The 12,443-nt window shown below is 50.1% G+C and overlaps 1 protein-coding gene across 1 annotated transcript; it reads left to right on the top strand.

Moving 5' to 3' along the window:
• The first annotated feature begins 8,437 nt into the window (after positions 1-8,437).
• On the top strand, positions 8,438-12,127 carry NOXO1 (NADPH oxidase organizer 1). The gene is made up of 8 exons (XM_032704418.1): positions 8,438-8,583; positions 9,023-9,103; positions 9,220-9,283; positions 9,769-9,949; positions 10,186-10,367; positions 10,587-10,700; positions 11,113-11,230; positions 11,478-12,127. Exons 1-8 carry the CDS (start codon positions 8,518-8,520, stop codon positions 12,115-12,117), a joined length of 1,446 nt encoding a protein of 481 aa, XP_032560309.1. The 5' UTR covers positions 8,438-8,517; the 3' UTR covers positions 12,118-12,127.
• The last annotated feature ends 316 nt before the right edge of the window (positions 12,128-12,443 follow it).

Raw genomic sequence — 12,443 nt, 5'->3', positions numbered from 1 at the left:
AAGGTCAAGCGGGGATAACATTTTTATATCTGTTTTCCTTAAGCGCCAATAAATGTTTTAAATGATTCTATTGACCTCATTTGTTTTGTAAAATCAGGAAAAAAGATAGAGACCCAGGGAATTTCCTACAGAGCTTTATTGTTTGGTCTTCAAGCAATTAAATAGTTGCAGAAATGTTTTCAAATCGCAGCAATCTCCTGGTTTGGCAGTTCACAGACTTTGCTTCCTCAATAGTGATTTATTTTATGAAGTTAGTTAAAATAGAAGCATTTTTATTAGAAAAGGAAAAGCTCATAACCTGGAAAGAAGCTGTTGGTTACAGAGATCCCTGCTCAGTGTTACTCCCCTTGCTCCTTTCCTGGTCAGCCGTAGGAGCAGAGCTGAATCTTTAGGGAGAGGTGCTCCCAATTTTCTCTGTTTGCCCTCAGGTCCAGCCTCATCTTGGATTTCAAAGGGAAAAAAGGAGAGATGCTCAGATTCAAATCAGAGCAAGGAAATTCACTTTACTGTCTCTAATTGAATCCGAGCTCAGAGCCAAATTAATTCCATCCAAAGGAAGGAATGTGGTGCAGAGCAGAAGGATATGGCAGCATTCCTTCCTGCTCCCCCCTGGACATCCCTAACCCACCTGACCTTCTGCTTCCAGCACTGATTTAGGAGCTGGAATGTGGTAGGGCCTGTTACTAAACAAATTCCTGACACAGACGGGATATTAGGGAGAAATTCCTTCCTGTGAGGGTGGTGAGGCCCTGGCACAGGTTGCCCAGAGCAGCTGTGGCTGCCCCATCCCTGGAAGCGTCCAAGGCCAGGTTGGACGGGGCTTGGAGCAACCTGGGCTAGTGGAAGGTGTCCCTGCCCATGGCAGGGGGTGGGAATTGGATGGTCTTTGATGTCCCTTCCAACCCAAACCATTCTATGATTCCATGATCCCTCCTAGGAGCTGGTGCTTCCCAGGCAGGGAGCAAAGGCTCCATCCTGCCCTGCCAGACGAGGTTTCCTCGGCCCAGGCACCTGCTGAGAGCGGCTCCTTGCAGGGCTCCTGCTGCAGGTGCTGCCAACAGAGCCCCTGTTTTTCAGTCACTGAGGTCTGTGAGACCGGGCTCACTGCAGCTTCCTGAGTATGTGCCTCATTCCTAAGAGCTGCTGAATCCGTGCCTGGAGTGGAATTACACAGAGGCCAATGACAGTAACTACCAGGAAGCACCAGTAAAACCGAGGCTGGAGAAAATGAAAGGGTGTGTTTGCCTTTCTCAGGGAAAGAGCTGTTTGATCTGCTGCTCTTATCTTTGCAAGGGCTAAGCAAAAGCTTGGAAACAGGCAGCTTACAGTGGGGGCTTGGGGAAGGAAGAAGGAATGGGGCTGGACACCCTCCCTGTCCCTCTGAGCCCTGCAAAAGCCATAGCACAGGGATCTCCATAGTGGGTTTCAGCAAAGCAAAGGTTCCAGCTTAAATACAGCCCCTGAGCAAAGCAGGGGTGACCTCAAGGAGGGCTGGCTCCAAGGAGAGGAGACACAAGGAGGGATGATCCCAAGGAGGCCTCACACAGCCCTTTTCTCAGCAGTGACCCCAGAATGTTCATTTGTGGGTTGGGAAAAGGACTAATATTCTCACAGCCTTCATCATTTGGGAACCTAAACACCACTGACTATTCAGTAACTTCTTTAAAGTTTTAAATAAAGGCCCTGGCACAGGTTGCCCAGAGGGGTTCTGGATGCCCCGTCCCTGGAAGTGTCCAAGGCCAGGTTGGATGGAGCTTGGAGCAGCCTGGGCTAGTGGAAGGGGGTGGGACTGGATGGGCTTTAAGTTCCCTTCCAACCCAAACCATTCCATGATTCTGTGATATTTTGAGGGGAAAATTTTACCCTGTACCTCTCAGGATTCTTCGCAAGTTTTTTTGTGACGGTTTTTAGGTAGTTCCACTTGAATGTAACTGTTTCCCTCTCCAGGGGAATACACCAGCAGGAAGCTGAGTTGTATTTACATGTAAGGAGTTGAGCCTAAAGTCCAACCAGTGACAAGCCAGCACCAGGAATTAGTCACACAGTTGTCTGAGAAATTACCGCCAACTAGGAAACAGCAGCAGAAAAAAATGACAAATATTTCCAGGTAAGTGAATCACAGTGATCAGTTCTGCTGGGGTACAAGAAATACATCACCTGCAAACTTTCTCAAAAGCATGAATTGATGTCCCAATCATGAGGAAGGAACCTCACTGCCAGCGGGTGGGATGTTGGTCTCTGTTCAGATCCATCCAGAACTACTGAAATGTGTTCAGAGCTGTCTGAGGTGTACGACTGAGCACGGGTTAAACCAAGGCCCTGGTCTATACCCAGGGATGCAGTTCATCATTTTAAAATCTGTGCTGTTTTCATGTGTGGATCCTCCTGCTGATTAAAATGAGAACCCAGGAGTAGTGGCGTATATATTGGCAATGGCAGGGATAGGGAGAAACCCAAATTATTTCTGCAGGTTGGTTCAGCCAATCCTACTTGTGTCGTGCTCCTGTCTGTCTCCTCCTTCCCAGACTCCCTCTGAGCATCCCTGGAATCAGTTCATGCATTTTGAGCACAAAACTACAAAATTGGGGATTTCTTTTTGTGCTCCTGATAAATAAACCACAAAATCTCCGGCGGTGGCAGAACCCTTTGCTTTAGGAAGGAGATGCTATTTGAAATCCATTAAAAATGTTGTAGCTGTTTCCCGTGTGGATTTTGAGGGTCTTTCCTTATCTTACTCCTGTTTTTGCCTCTTAAAAATGAATGACCCTGTTGTTATGAGGGCTGAGCTTTTAAAATCACTTGTCCCATACAGGACAGGTACATCTGGTGTCTCCTTTTCCTTATCTCCCTGATTAGGGGTGATTCCTTTTTCCAGAAGTAAGTCAAAGCAATTGAACGGGAAGTCTCAGTCAATGGAACAGATTTTTCTCAGATAACAGGTGCTATGTTGACTTGATAAGAATTAATCATTAATGAACTTAGTTCTCCTTCCACATTACTCTTTTCCCCACCAGGCTTTTGAGAGAAGATTAAATATTGCTTTCCCTGTTTTCTGAAGGAGGCAAGGAACACAAAGGTCTTGCCTTTGCCCTGAAATACAGTGAACTTCTAACTGGAGCCACTGCTGGTGGAATCCCTGGGAGAGATGAGGCACTTTGCATGCTCTGCTCATCGATGGCGTGGGGAATGAGGAAAGGGGAGGAGTGGGATGAGCACTTCTCTGACTAATCTGGAAGGAACACAGTGATCTTGTCTCTGATCACTTTACTATATTTATCATGAAGTAAGAACAGATTTTTCCCGAGTTCCACGTTCCCTGGTACTTGCTCCACTTGCTGTTGGCTGTACTGGCGGTGCTGGGGTTTTCCCCCACTGGGTTTGGGAACACACAGGGCAGGCCTTGAGCCCCCTTGGAAACTCCACCCTGCCTTTCACATCCCATGGCTGAGTCCCAGCACGTTCACACACTGTGCTGACCTTGGACCACACACTCATCAAACACCTTTTTTTTTTTTTTTTTTTTTTAGAAAATGATGCAATGAAAGGAAACTTTCTCCTGCAGTGGTTTAAGTTACATTCTTACCCTTTCTGGAAGATTCTCTCTTGAATCACGATTTTGTCCTCTGCATGACCTCAGGAAAACATGCCACTTTTACAAAGGAGCTGTGAAATTATTGCAACAAGCGCTTGGTAAACAAGAGCCCATCTGACACACCCCAGGCAGCAAACAAACCTCCCACAACAGGCAGAGCTCCCCCTGGGCTGGGCAGCTGCATCCCAAGGGCTTTTCATGGAAAATAAGCCCTCTGGTGCCCCATTTCAGGCAGTTTGATGTGATGCAGCGATTTTATATCAGCTGTCAGTGATCCGGAGCAGGGACTGAGTCCTGGTGGGCAATAACCAGGGATGCCCCAGGAATGATCCATCCCAGGATACTGCAGATTAAAGGGAGTGGGATTTGTGCTGAGGTGGGAGCGTGGCAGAGGAAAGCAGAGACAGGCTTGGAACAGAGAGGAGAATTAAAGTGTCCAAAGAACCATCCCCTCTCCATGTGCTGGCTGCTCATGGAAAGGGCAGAATAAGGGTTTGTAGAAAACAAGCACAGTCATGGAATCATAGGATCTCTGAGGATTGCTGAACCAGATCCCACTGGCCACAGAAAAATGCTTTAAAGCCTGCAGCAGCTGCTGAAATTAGGATGAAATAAAATACATTCTTGTTTAGATACTACAAAATCTCTCATCCCAGCCTGTGTGAAAGTTCAACTGCTTCCTTTGTTCATGAGGTGAAGGAGACTTTTGTCAACTCCAGTGTCTGGGGTTTCATTATTCTTTTTAAATAAGGGTCTGTTTCTCAATTTATTAAAAGTCTAAACCCTCTTTGTACTCTTAAGATCGGCTTTTAGCAGCTGGGGTTTTCATTAAAGGTGCTGATAGGTTGTGTGTCATCACAGATGACCTTCAAGAACAGTAAAGGGCAGGTTTTGATCCTGAAAGTGAGGGAGGGGAAGATGGAGCTTTTCTACAGGCCCTGTTCCAGCCAAGGGCCCCCCTTGGCTGTGCCTTCTCATATCTCTTCCTTGCAGCCAGTGTCCTGAGGGTGGTTTGAGGCCTTTCCCTCCCTTTGCCTTTCCTACAGTGGGCATAGAAAGAGAAATCCCTGATGTAGAGTCCCACACATTGTCAGCTGTGAGGGTACAGGTCACTCACCAGCCTAGATGTGACTTCTATATGTGCTAAAGGCTGTTCATAACACAGCTCCTCCTCTTCTCCACGTGTGGGCATTTGGGATGAGGCCGTTGCTTGTTAGACTTGGAAAATGGCTGTGGAGGGGCTGGTGAGGAGCTGCCTTTGGTCACCCTTTGGTCACCCTTATCACTCAAACTCTACTCTGGCTCCTGTTGGATGCAGGGAAGGATTGCTGCAGGCACTTGTCCCACCAGGGCTGCTGTACTCTGGTTAAACCCACCAGATTAGGTTATTCCTGATCCACACTGGAATGCAAAGAAAAGCAGACCCTCAGTGTTTATTTGTCGTGGAAGGGAAGCTGCTCTTGTGAAGGGAATAGCAGGGGGGACAGCCCCGGTGACCGTGGGTGTTCCTGGAGCCGTTGGGTGACCCACCCCGTGTTCCCAACCATGGGCAACCCGGGGGAGGGAGTCTGGTGTGACTCCCCATGACAACACCTGAGTCACCTGCCGTGACACAAACATGTTCCTATACCCAGAGCAGTTTATGGCCACAGTGATGCTCCTCGAGGAGCAGGAGGCAGAACTCCACCTCGGCAGGGCTCTCTTGGAGCAGGATGAAAAATCACGGAAGTTATGGAGGAAAACTTGCGTTTCCTCCATCTCGGCAAAGCCAGGCAGTGCACTCCCACATGTTACCTGTTAATTTATGATCTGTTTGGTACCTTGTAAAACATATAAAGACGAAAGTAACTGTTGCCCTCAAAGCTGTGTAAATTGATGAGGAAACAGCAGCGATCAGCAATACTTGAGGAGTGTCACAGTTTCTGGGCAGACCACTCCTACCCTTCTGTTAATAATTACCCATGAGGAGGTCCTGATTTATGGCAGGATAATCTGGAAGTAGTAGAAGTCAAAAAGTAAACTTAATAATGCCTAAAAAAAAATGTTTTGTCTTGGTTTTGTATAAGTTCAAATGTATCCAGCAGAGAAGTGGAATTAATGGCCTATTCCAGTTGGTTATCCATCCTTCCCAACAGAAATGGCCCTGGCATGGCCAGATGTTGTGGAGGACGTGTTGAGGAGCACTTGAGGATTCCAGAGGGAATCTGGCCATCCCTCCCTCTGGTTTCATGGGTAGTGTCACTCCAGACTAATCTGACCTGACTCATGAGGTCGTTCTCCAAGGAACAGTTTCGTGACATCAGCCTTGACAAGGATGGGGCACTGATACTGCTGTGACATCTGCAGAGCCTGGAGCTGAACCCTCTGGGATGACACTGGAGGGGTTGGTGTCCCTGAGCAGTGCCAGGCTGTTCTCCTCCCTCCCCACACCCCTGCTCTGCTCCTGCAGAACATTTTCTCAGGAACCACTTCCTGAGTTTGGAGTGGTTTTGCTCATATTTCCTTGATCTGAGATCCCCTGTGACCACCAGTCTCCCAGTGAACCCAATTTCCCCCATAAACTGACCCTCCAAACTGCATGGCTGGTTCTCCAGCCTTGGGTGATTGCAAACCCCTGTGTAACCTTCCCTTATGTAACGTTCCATTATGTTTTCCACCCCTCCCTTTCTGCTTGAATTTCCTGAGAATGGTGAAACACAGCAAAGCCTTTGACCAAGGCTGTTTCCTGCTCTTGTTTTCAGGACATCCACATATCTTCCAATGCAGAGCAACGTGCTCTCTGAACCTCCCTGCCCATCTCCTCTTCCTGCAGCTCCTCCAAGGTTTTCCTTGTCTTTGGCTTTTCCCAGTCAGAGTAAACATGTTTAAGCCTTTACACTCTTGGAAATACACTGTGGTTTGCATCTGCTCTGAGACAGGTAACCAATCCAAGGTGCTTTGTTGGTAGTCTTGGTCCTGGATATTTCCAAGAGCCATGTGAAGGTGAGCTTGGCCCTCTTGGCCACCTCGGAGACTGGGACTTTCTAATCAAACTCCCTGGATGAAGTGATTTCTTGTCTCTCCATTAAATCCTCACCCTTTGAGCTGGGTGTCTTTGCTGGACCCTTTGTGAACAGAGGGATGGAGGGTCAAATTCCAAGGCTAGGGAGAGCAGGGAGCTGCTTCCCATCACCATTCCACAGAGCAGATCCTGTCTGGCTTCCTGAGCCGGGAAGTGCCCTGGAGGTGCTGTTGAAGGGGTTTTCCCACCGAATTACACACAGAACCAAAGTTCTCTCTGGATGACTTTCCCTTTCTAATGGAGGACAGATATCCAGCAGCAATAGATAGAACTGCAACAAAATACCTCCCTTTGCCCCCAGGAGCTGCCATCCTGCTGTGTGGGAGCAGCCTCACGTGCTCATGGAACACAAAGCAAGGCCCTCCTCACTCTACTGCCTGATATCCAGAAGGAATGATAATGATAATGATAATGATAATGATAATGATAATGATAAAATGGTTCAATTTAGGCTTTATCAAAGAGGAGGGAAAGGGAGGACAGAGAAGGCCGTTTGATCACTCGGTGCCCATCAGCCAAGTCATAACCTGAGGCAGGCACATGCTGGTTCAGGGAGAGGACAGGCTGTCCAGGGCTGGAATTACCTGTCTTTCTGTGCCTCTGAGCAGTGGAGCTGGTCCTTGGGAAGAGCTGGGAGGGTATGGACACCTGGCTGGATGCAGGACAGTGCTCAGGGCGCTCAGAGCTGAGTCTCCATCCCATATTTACATCTGAGGAGCTTTTGGCCCTGGGACGTGTTTGTTCATGTAGGACAAGGGTCCAACTGACAGAGAGTAGGTTTAGGAAAGATATTGGGAAGAAAATCTTCCCTGTGAGGATGGGAGGCCCTGGCACAGGTTGCCCAGAGAAGCTGTGGCTGCCCCCGGATCCCTGGAAGTGTCCAAGGCCAGGTTGGACGGGACGTGGAGCAACCTGGGCTAGTGGGAGGTGTCCCTGCCCATGGCAGGGGGTGGGAATTGGATGGTCTTTGATGTCCCTTCCAATGCAAACCATTCTGTGATGCTATGACAACACTGGCATTGGCACCTCCCATAATTTCTGAGAGCATTCAAATATTGATAAAGCTGCCAGAAATCCATTTAAAGTATCTCAGAAGGCGGGACAAAACCGTAAAGAAAAAATATTTGTGACAATTATTACACGTATCAAGTGGTGCCTGATTTGTGCTTTACGACAACCCACGTTGTAAATCAGCTTTTGGGACTGGGGTGAGCTCATCCCGGGCTGCAGGTAACTCTCTGCAATACAGCCATAAAAACTCTGCGTGTGTCCCCGGAAATCTCTCGGGGCAGGAGCTGCTGCCCCAGTGACCTCCCGCACGCCCAGGGCACGGCTCGCTTCCCAGCACGGGCTGGGATGTGATAAAACACGCTGGATCTGCTCTCCGGCTCCCTGAACTCTGTCCCTGCCGCCACAGCCGGGACTATTTGCATATTAAAAGCAGGGGGAAAGATAAAAGTTAAAAGGCACCCGGTAGTTTGCCAAACTACGGAATTTCTGCGGGGCGGGGCGGAGGAGGAGGAGCAGGAACGCCTGTGCCCTGCCTCCTGCTCCAGGGTATTTAACCTGGGGAGTCCTGGCTGGAGCCACAGCTCTGCAATCTTCAGCAGAGCACACATCTCTCCGGGGCACATCCCTCCAGGGCACAACACTCCAGGACATTCCTCCAGCTCCCATCCCTCCAGGATATCCCTGAAGGACACATCTCTCCAGGGCAGATCCCTCCAGCTGCCATCCCTCCAGCTGCCATCCCTCCAGCTGCCATCCCTCCAGCTGCCATCCCTCCAGCTCCATCCCTCCAGCTCCCATCCCTCCAGGACACATCCCTCCAGCTGCCAGTGAGGGAGAAGCAGGCGTGGGGAAGATGAGCTGCAGCAGGTACCCCGTGGATGTGAAGGCTGTTGGCTTCATGCAATGCAGAAAGCAGAAGGTATGTTAATTTTTATAATTTTTGGCCTTTTTTTCCTCCTGAAATATATTATAACTTAGGAAACTAGAGGGCTTTGGACTTACTCTTCCAGGGGTGTGTTTGCTCATTCCCCACAGCACTGGGATTAGGAGCCTTGGGATCTAGGACAAAGGGATTTTTGTAATGGGCTTAATACCATAAGAAAATTGTTATCTTGGATTTTGCTCTCTTTCTGTCACAGCACCATAAAATCCTCCTGATTTCATTTATGATACCCATTTGGAGCCCTAAAATTAAGGAAATATTTTTGTAGGTTTAATATTTAATTGATTTTTTTAATGTGATACTCAGCCTGAAGCCAGAACTAACCCACAGCTCGTGGCAAATGCTGATTACCTGGAAGCATCTCAGATGGAACACTGTGATTAAATTGCACTTCTTTTCCCTTTTCTTTTCCCAGAACTACATGATGTTTGTGACTTGGTCAGACCAGAACAACATTCTCATCTACCGGACATTTGAAGACTTTAAGAAATTCCATGTAAGTGAGTTTTCAGTTCCTGAAATGTCAGGATTCCCATCCTGGGGAGGGAAAGGAGCCCAGCCGTGTGTCAGGGCTGTGAGGAATCACTGTTCTCTCCTTCTCCTCTCTTTTAGAAAGAGCTGAAGAGAAAATTCCCCGTGGAGAGTGGTTCCCTCAGGAGTTTACCCAGGTTTAAAGGTAAGAATAAATCTCTGATGGACCAACAAACATGTGAGTGGACAGGACAGGCATAACTGGGGACACAAACTGAAGTCTCCGAGTCTGACCTTCCTCTGGAATAGGTTAAGAGCTCTCTCCTGCTCCTGGCACAGCACTACTGGGTTATATCAACATGCTTGGGTCTAGTACAGACTTAGAATAACCCAGAAAGGCTTTTTTATTAGATAATTGCACTTGGGAAATTAGTATCACACTTTAAATATTTTCACAGACTTTCTTGAAATATTTACATGTGAAAAAAAGATGAATTTTAGATGTTAAAAAAATTGCATCAGGAGCTATTAGAAAGGACAGGGAGGCAGAGACAGTGACTTTGTACAGTTTGGGACGGGGCAGGAAGGGTGGGGGGGGAGGACACCCCGTGTTCAGGCAAAAGATGCTGCTCCCAAAGACATCCAGACCCACTATTGTCTTACACCAACTGTGCCCTTGTTCTTTTAAAGGTGTGATTATGCAGCACAGGAAGGGTGGGAAGCTGAACAGGTGCCTGGAGATCCTGAAACTTCTGGAAACCTACTCCCAGGAGCTGCTGCAAATGGACGCGAGGATCTCCCAGGGGGGAGACGTGAATCAGTTTTTCAAGGCACAGACCCAGGACCTCGACCCCTCCTTCCCTGAAAACAGGTGTGAAATCTGAGTTGTCCTTTTTGTTTGTTCACGAAGCAGAAATGCTATAGAATGTGGGTAGAAGAGAAACACCAGTTACAGGAGGGCAGCAGAGCAGGGAAGCTCTGCTGGGTGCTCTGGTCTGGGTTTATGTCGTCTCTAGTGCCTAAAGCTACTGTATAAGTGATTTTACCAAAATTAAGGCTAAACTCAACCTTCCACCTGAGTTTTTGATGAGAAACTTTGCTTTGCAGTGTTGTGATCATGCCATCAGAATTTAGAAGGGAAAAGAAGCACCAGCCCATCTCCATCACCCTTCCCCAGGCGTCCCAGAGCTACCGCTGCATCGAGAGCTTTGAAACCAAGGACACCAAGAACAGGACGTTCACAGTGGCTCAGAAGGAAATTGTTGAAGTGTTGATCAAGGACATGACTGGTATGTTTGAGGGGATTCTTCAGTGTCAGGGCTGAAGGGGCAGGTTGATTCATAGCCCGGCAAATGCCAGGGTAGTGTCAGGAGTGCAGGTGTTTGTACTTGTGTGCCTACCTGGGGGGACAGTGAATGTCCCTCCTGTCTCTTGTGTCCCTTATCCAGGGATTATGGTCATCTCTCAACTTGCAGGCTGTTAAAAACTGGGTGTTTTGCTCTTTGTAGGGTGGTGGCTGGTGGAAAATGCAGACAAGCAGATTGCCTGGTTCCCAGCCTCGTACCTGGAAGAGCTTGATGTCCACGAGGACATCCAGAGCAACTATAGCTCAAATGAGGAGGGTAAGTCTGCTCCTGGCTCTCTGGGACACCTTCAAAAAATGAGTTCTGCAAAACCTCACCACTTTAACCACTGCTTGGAGTCCCCACCTGGATCTCTGGAGCTCTGACTCTTCTGGTCAGCTCTGCCATGGAATCACAGAATGGTTTGGGTTGGAAGGGACCTTTCAAGGTCATCCAGTCCCACCACCTGCCATGGGCAGGGACACTTTCCACTAGCCCACATTGCTTGCCAGGGCCTCCCCACCCTCATTGTACAAAAAACATCTTCCTCGTGTCCAACCTAAATCACTCAGTCTGGGGTCCCTGAGCAGCCAGTCCCTCTCATGGACACTGCCCCACAGCTGAGCTGCTCTGTCACAGGGTAGGGGCACTTTCTCCATGGGGCAGATCCAACCTCCTCCCCCTCCCCCAGGCAGCCTGTACTTCGTGGTGCAGCCCTACGAGGCGCAGAAGGCGGATGAGCTCTCTCTGCACAGCGGGGTGGTCGTGGAGGTGCTCAGGAGCTCTGACAACGGCTGGTGGCTCATCCGGTAAGGAGGCTTTTCCAAAGTCCTGCCTCCCCAGGGAGCTGGTTACCTGCTGCAGCTGCTGCTTGCCCTCTCCTCGCCATGTGAGGTGCATCCCTGAGCTGAATGTCCTTGGCCAGGGATGGTTTCCCAGTCCTCACACCCCACATACAGCAACGGGGCTGGGCCCTGCCCTGCTCTGCTCCCTCCCTCCTCTGGTCTGAACTGGCCAAAGGGCTCCTCTCAGTATTCCTTCCATCCCTGCCCTCAGGTACAATGGGAGCACAGGCTACATGCCCTCCATGTGCCTCCGGCCCTACAAGAATCCTCACCACAAGCTGCAGACCATCATCAACTCTGGCCTCAACATCTCCACCCCGAACCTCTGCTCCTCCCTGTCGGCCCCCCAGCCCCGGGGACAGGCCCTGGCACAGCCCAGGGCACAGCCTGGCTCTTCCTTCAACCTGAATGAAGAAGATGGGAGCTCTCAGAGGAGCAGATCCAGGTCTCTGCCCAGGGCCAGCTCCACCTCGGACCTGGAGTCAGAGAGCTCATCCCTGAACTTGGGCAGCAGCAGCGAGCAGAGCACCCGGCTGAGCTGGAAGCCTGACCTGTCCCGCTCTCTGCCCGAAGTGGAGCAGAACAGGAGCTCCCCTGGCCTGGCCACGCACAGCACCAAGTCCCCACGCCTCACCCCCAGGGACAGGAACGACTCTGGCTTCGTGGAGTCATCTGCAGCCGACCTGAGCTCACCCCTGCCCGACCCCGACTTGGCCACGAGTGTCCCCAAGGTGCCAGCACGGCCCTCGGCCCACGAGATCCTGCAGAGGTGCAGCACTGTCACCAAACGGGCCCTGCAGGGACACAGCCCCCGGCCAGGCCTGCAGCCACTGCTGCCCAGCCTGCACTAGAGCAGGGACAGGGGACAATGACACAGCCCAGCCACTGCTGCCCAGCCTGCACTAGAGCAGGGACAGGGGACAGGACACAGCCCAGGCAGAGCCAGGCACCCCTCACCAGAGCCCCGTGGAAACATCAGCCCTTGGACTGTGGCTTCCCAAGGACACCACTGGATCCCAAGGAATACACCCACTGACATCCATCCCCTCCTTGGGCAGCACCAATTCCTGCTGCAGCGTCACAGGGAGACTGGGAGCCAGAAGGGAGTTACTGGGAAAGGATTTAGTGGTTTAACTCCTCAGGGGAGGGAGTCAGGGCAGCTGCGGATCCAGCAGCT

The sequence above is a fragment of the Chiroxiphia lanceolata genome, chromosome 16 (assembly GCF_009829145.1).
Source record: "Chiroxiphia lanceolata isolate bChiLan1 chromosome 16, bChiLan1.pri, whole genome shotgun sequence".
Classification (NCBI taxonomy): Eukaryota; Metazoa; Chordata; class Aves; order Passeriformes; family Pipridae; genus Chiroxiphia; species Chiroxiphia lanceolata.
This window is presented reverse-complemented; position numbering and strand designations above follow the sequence as displayed.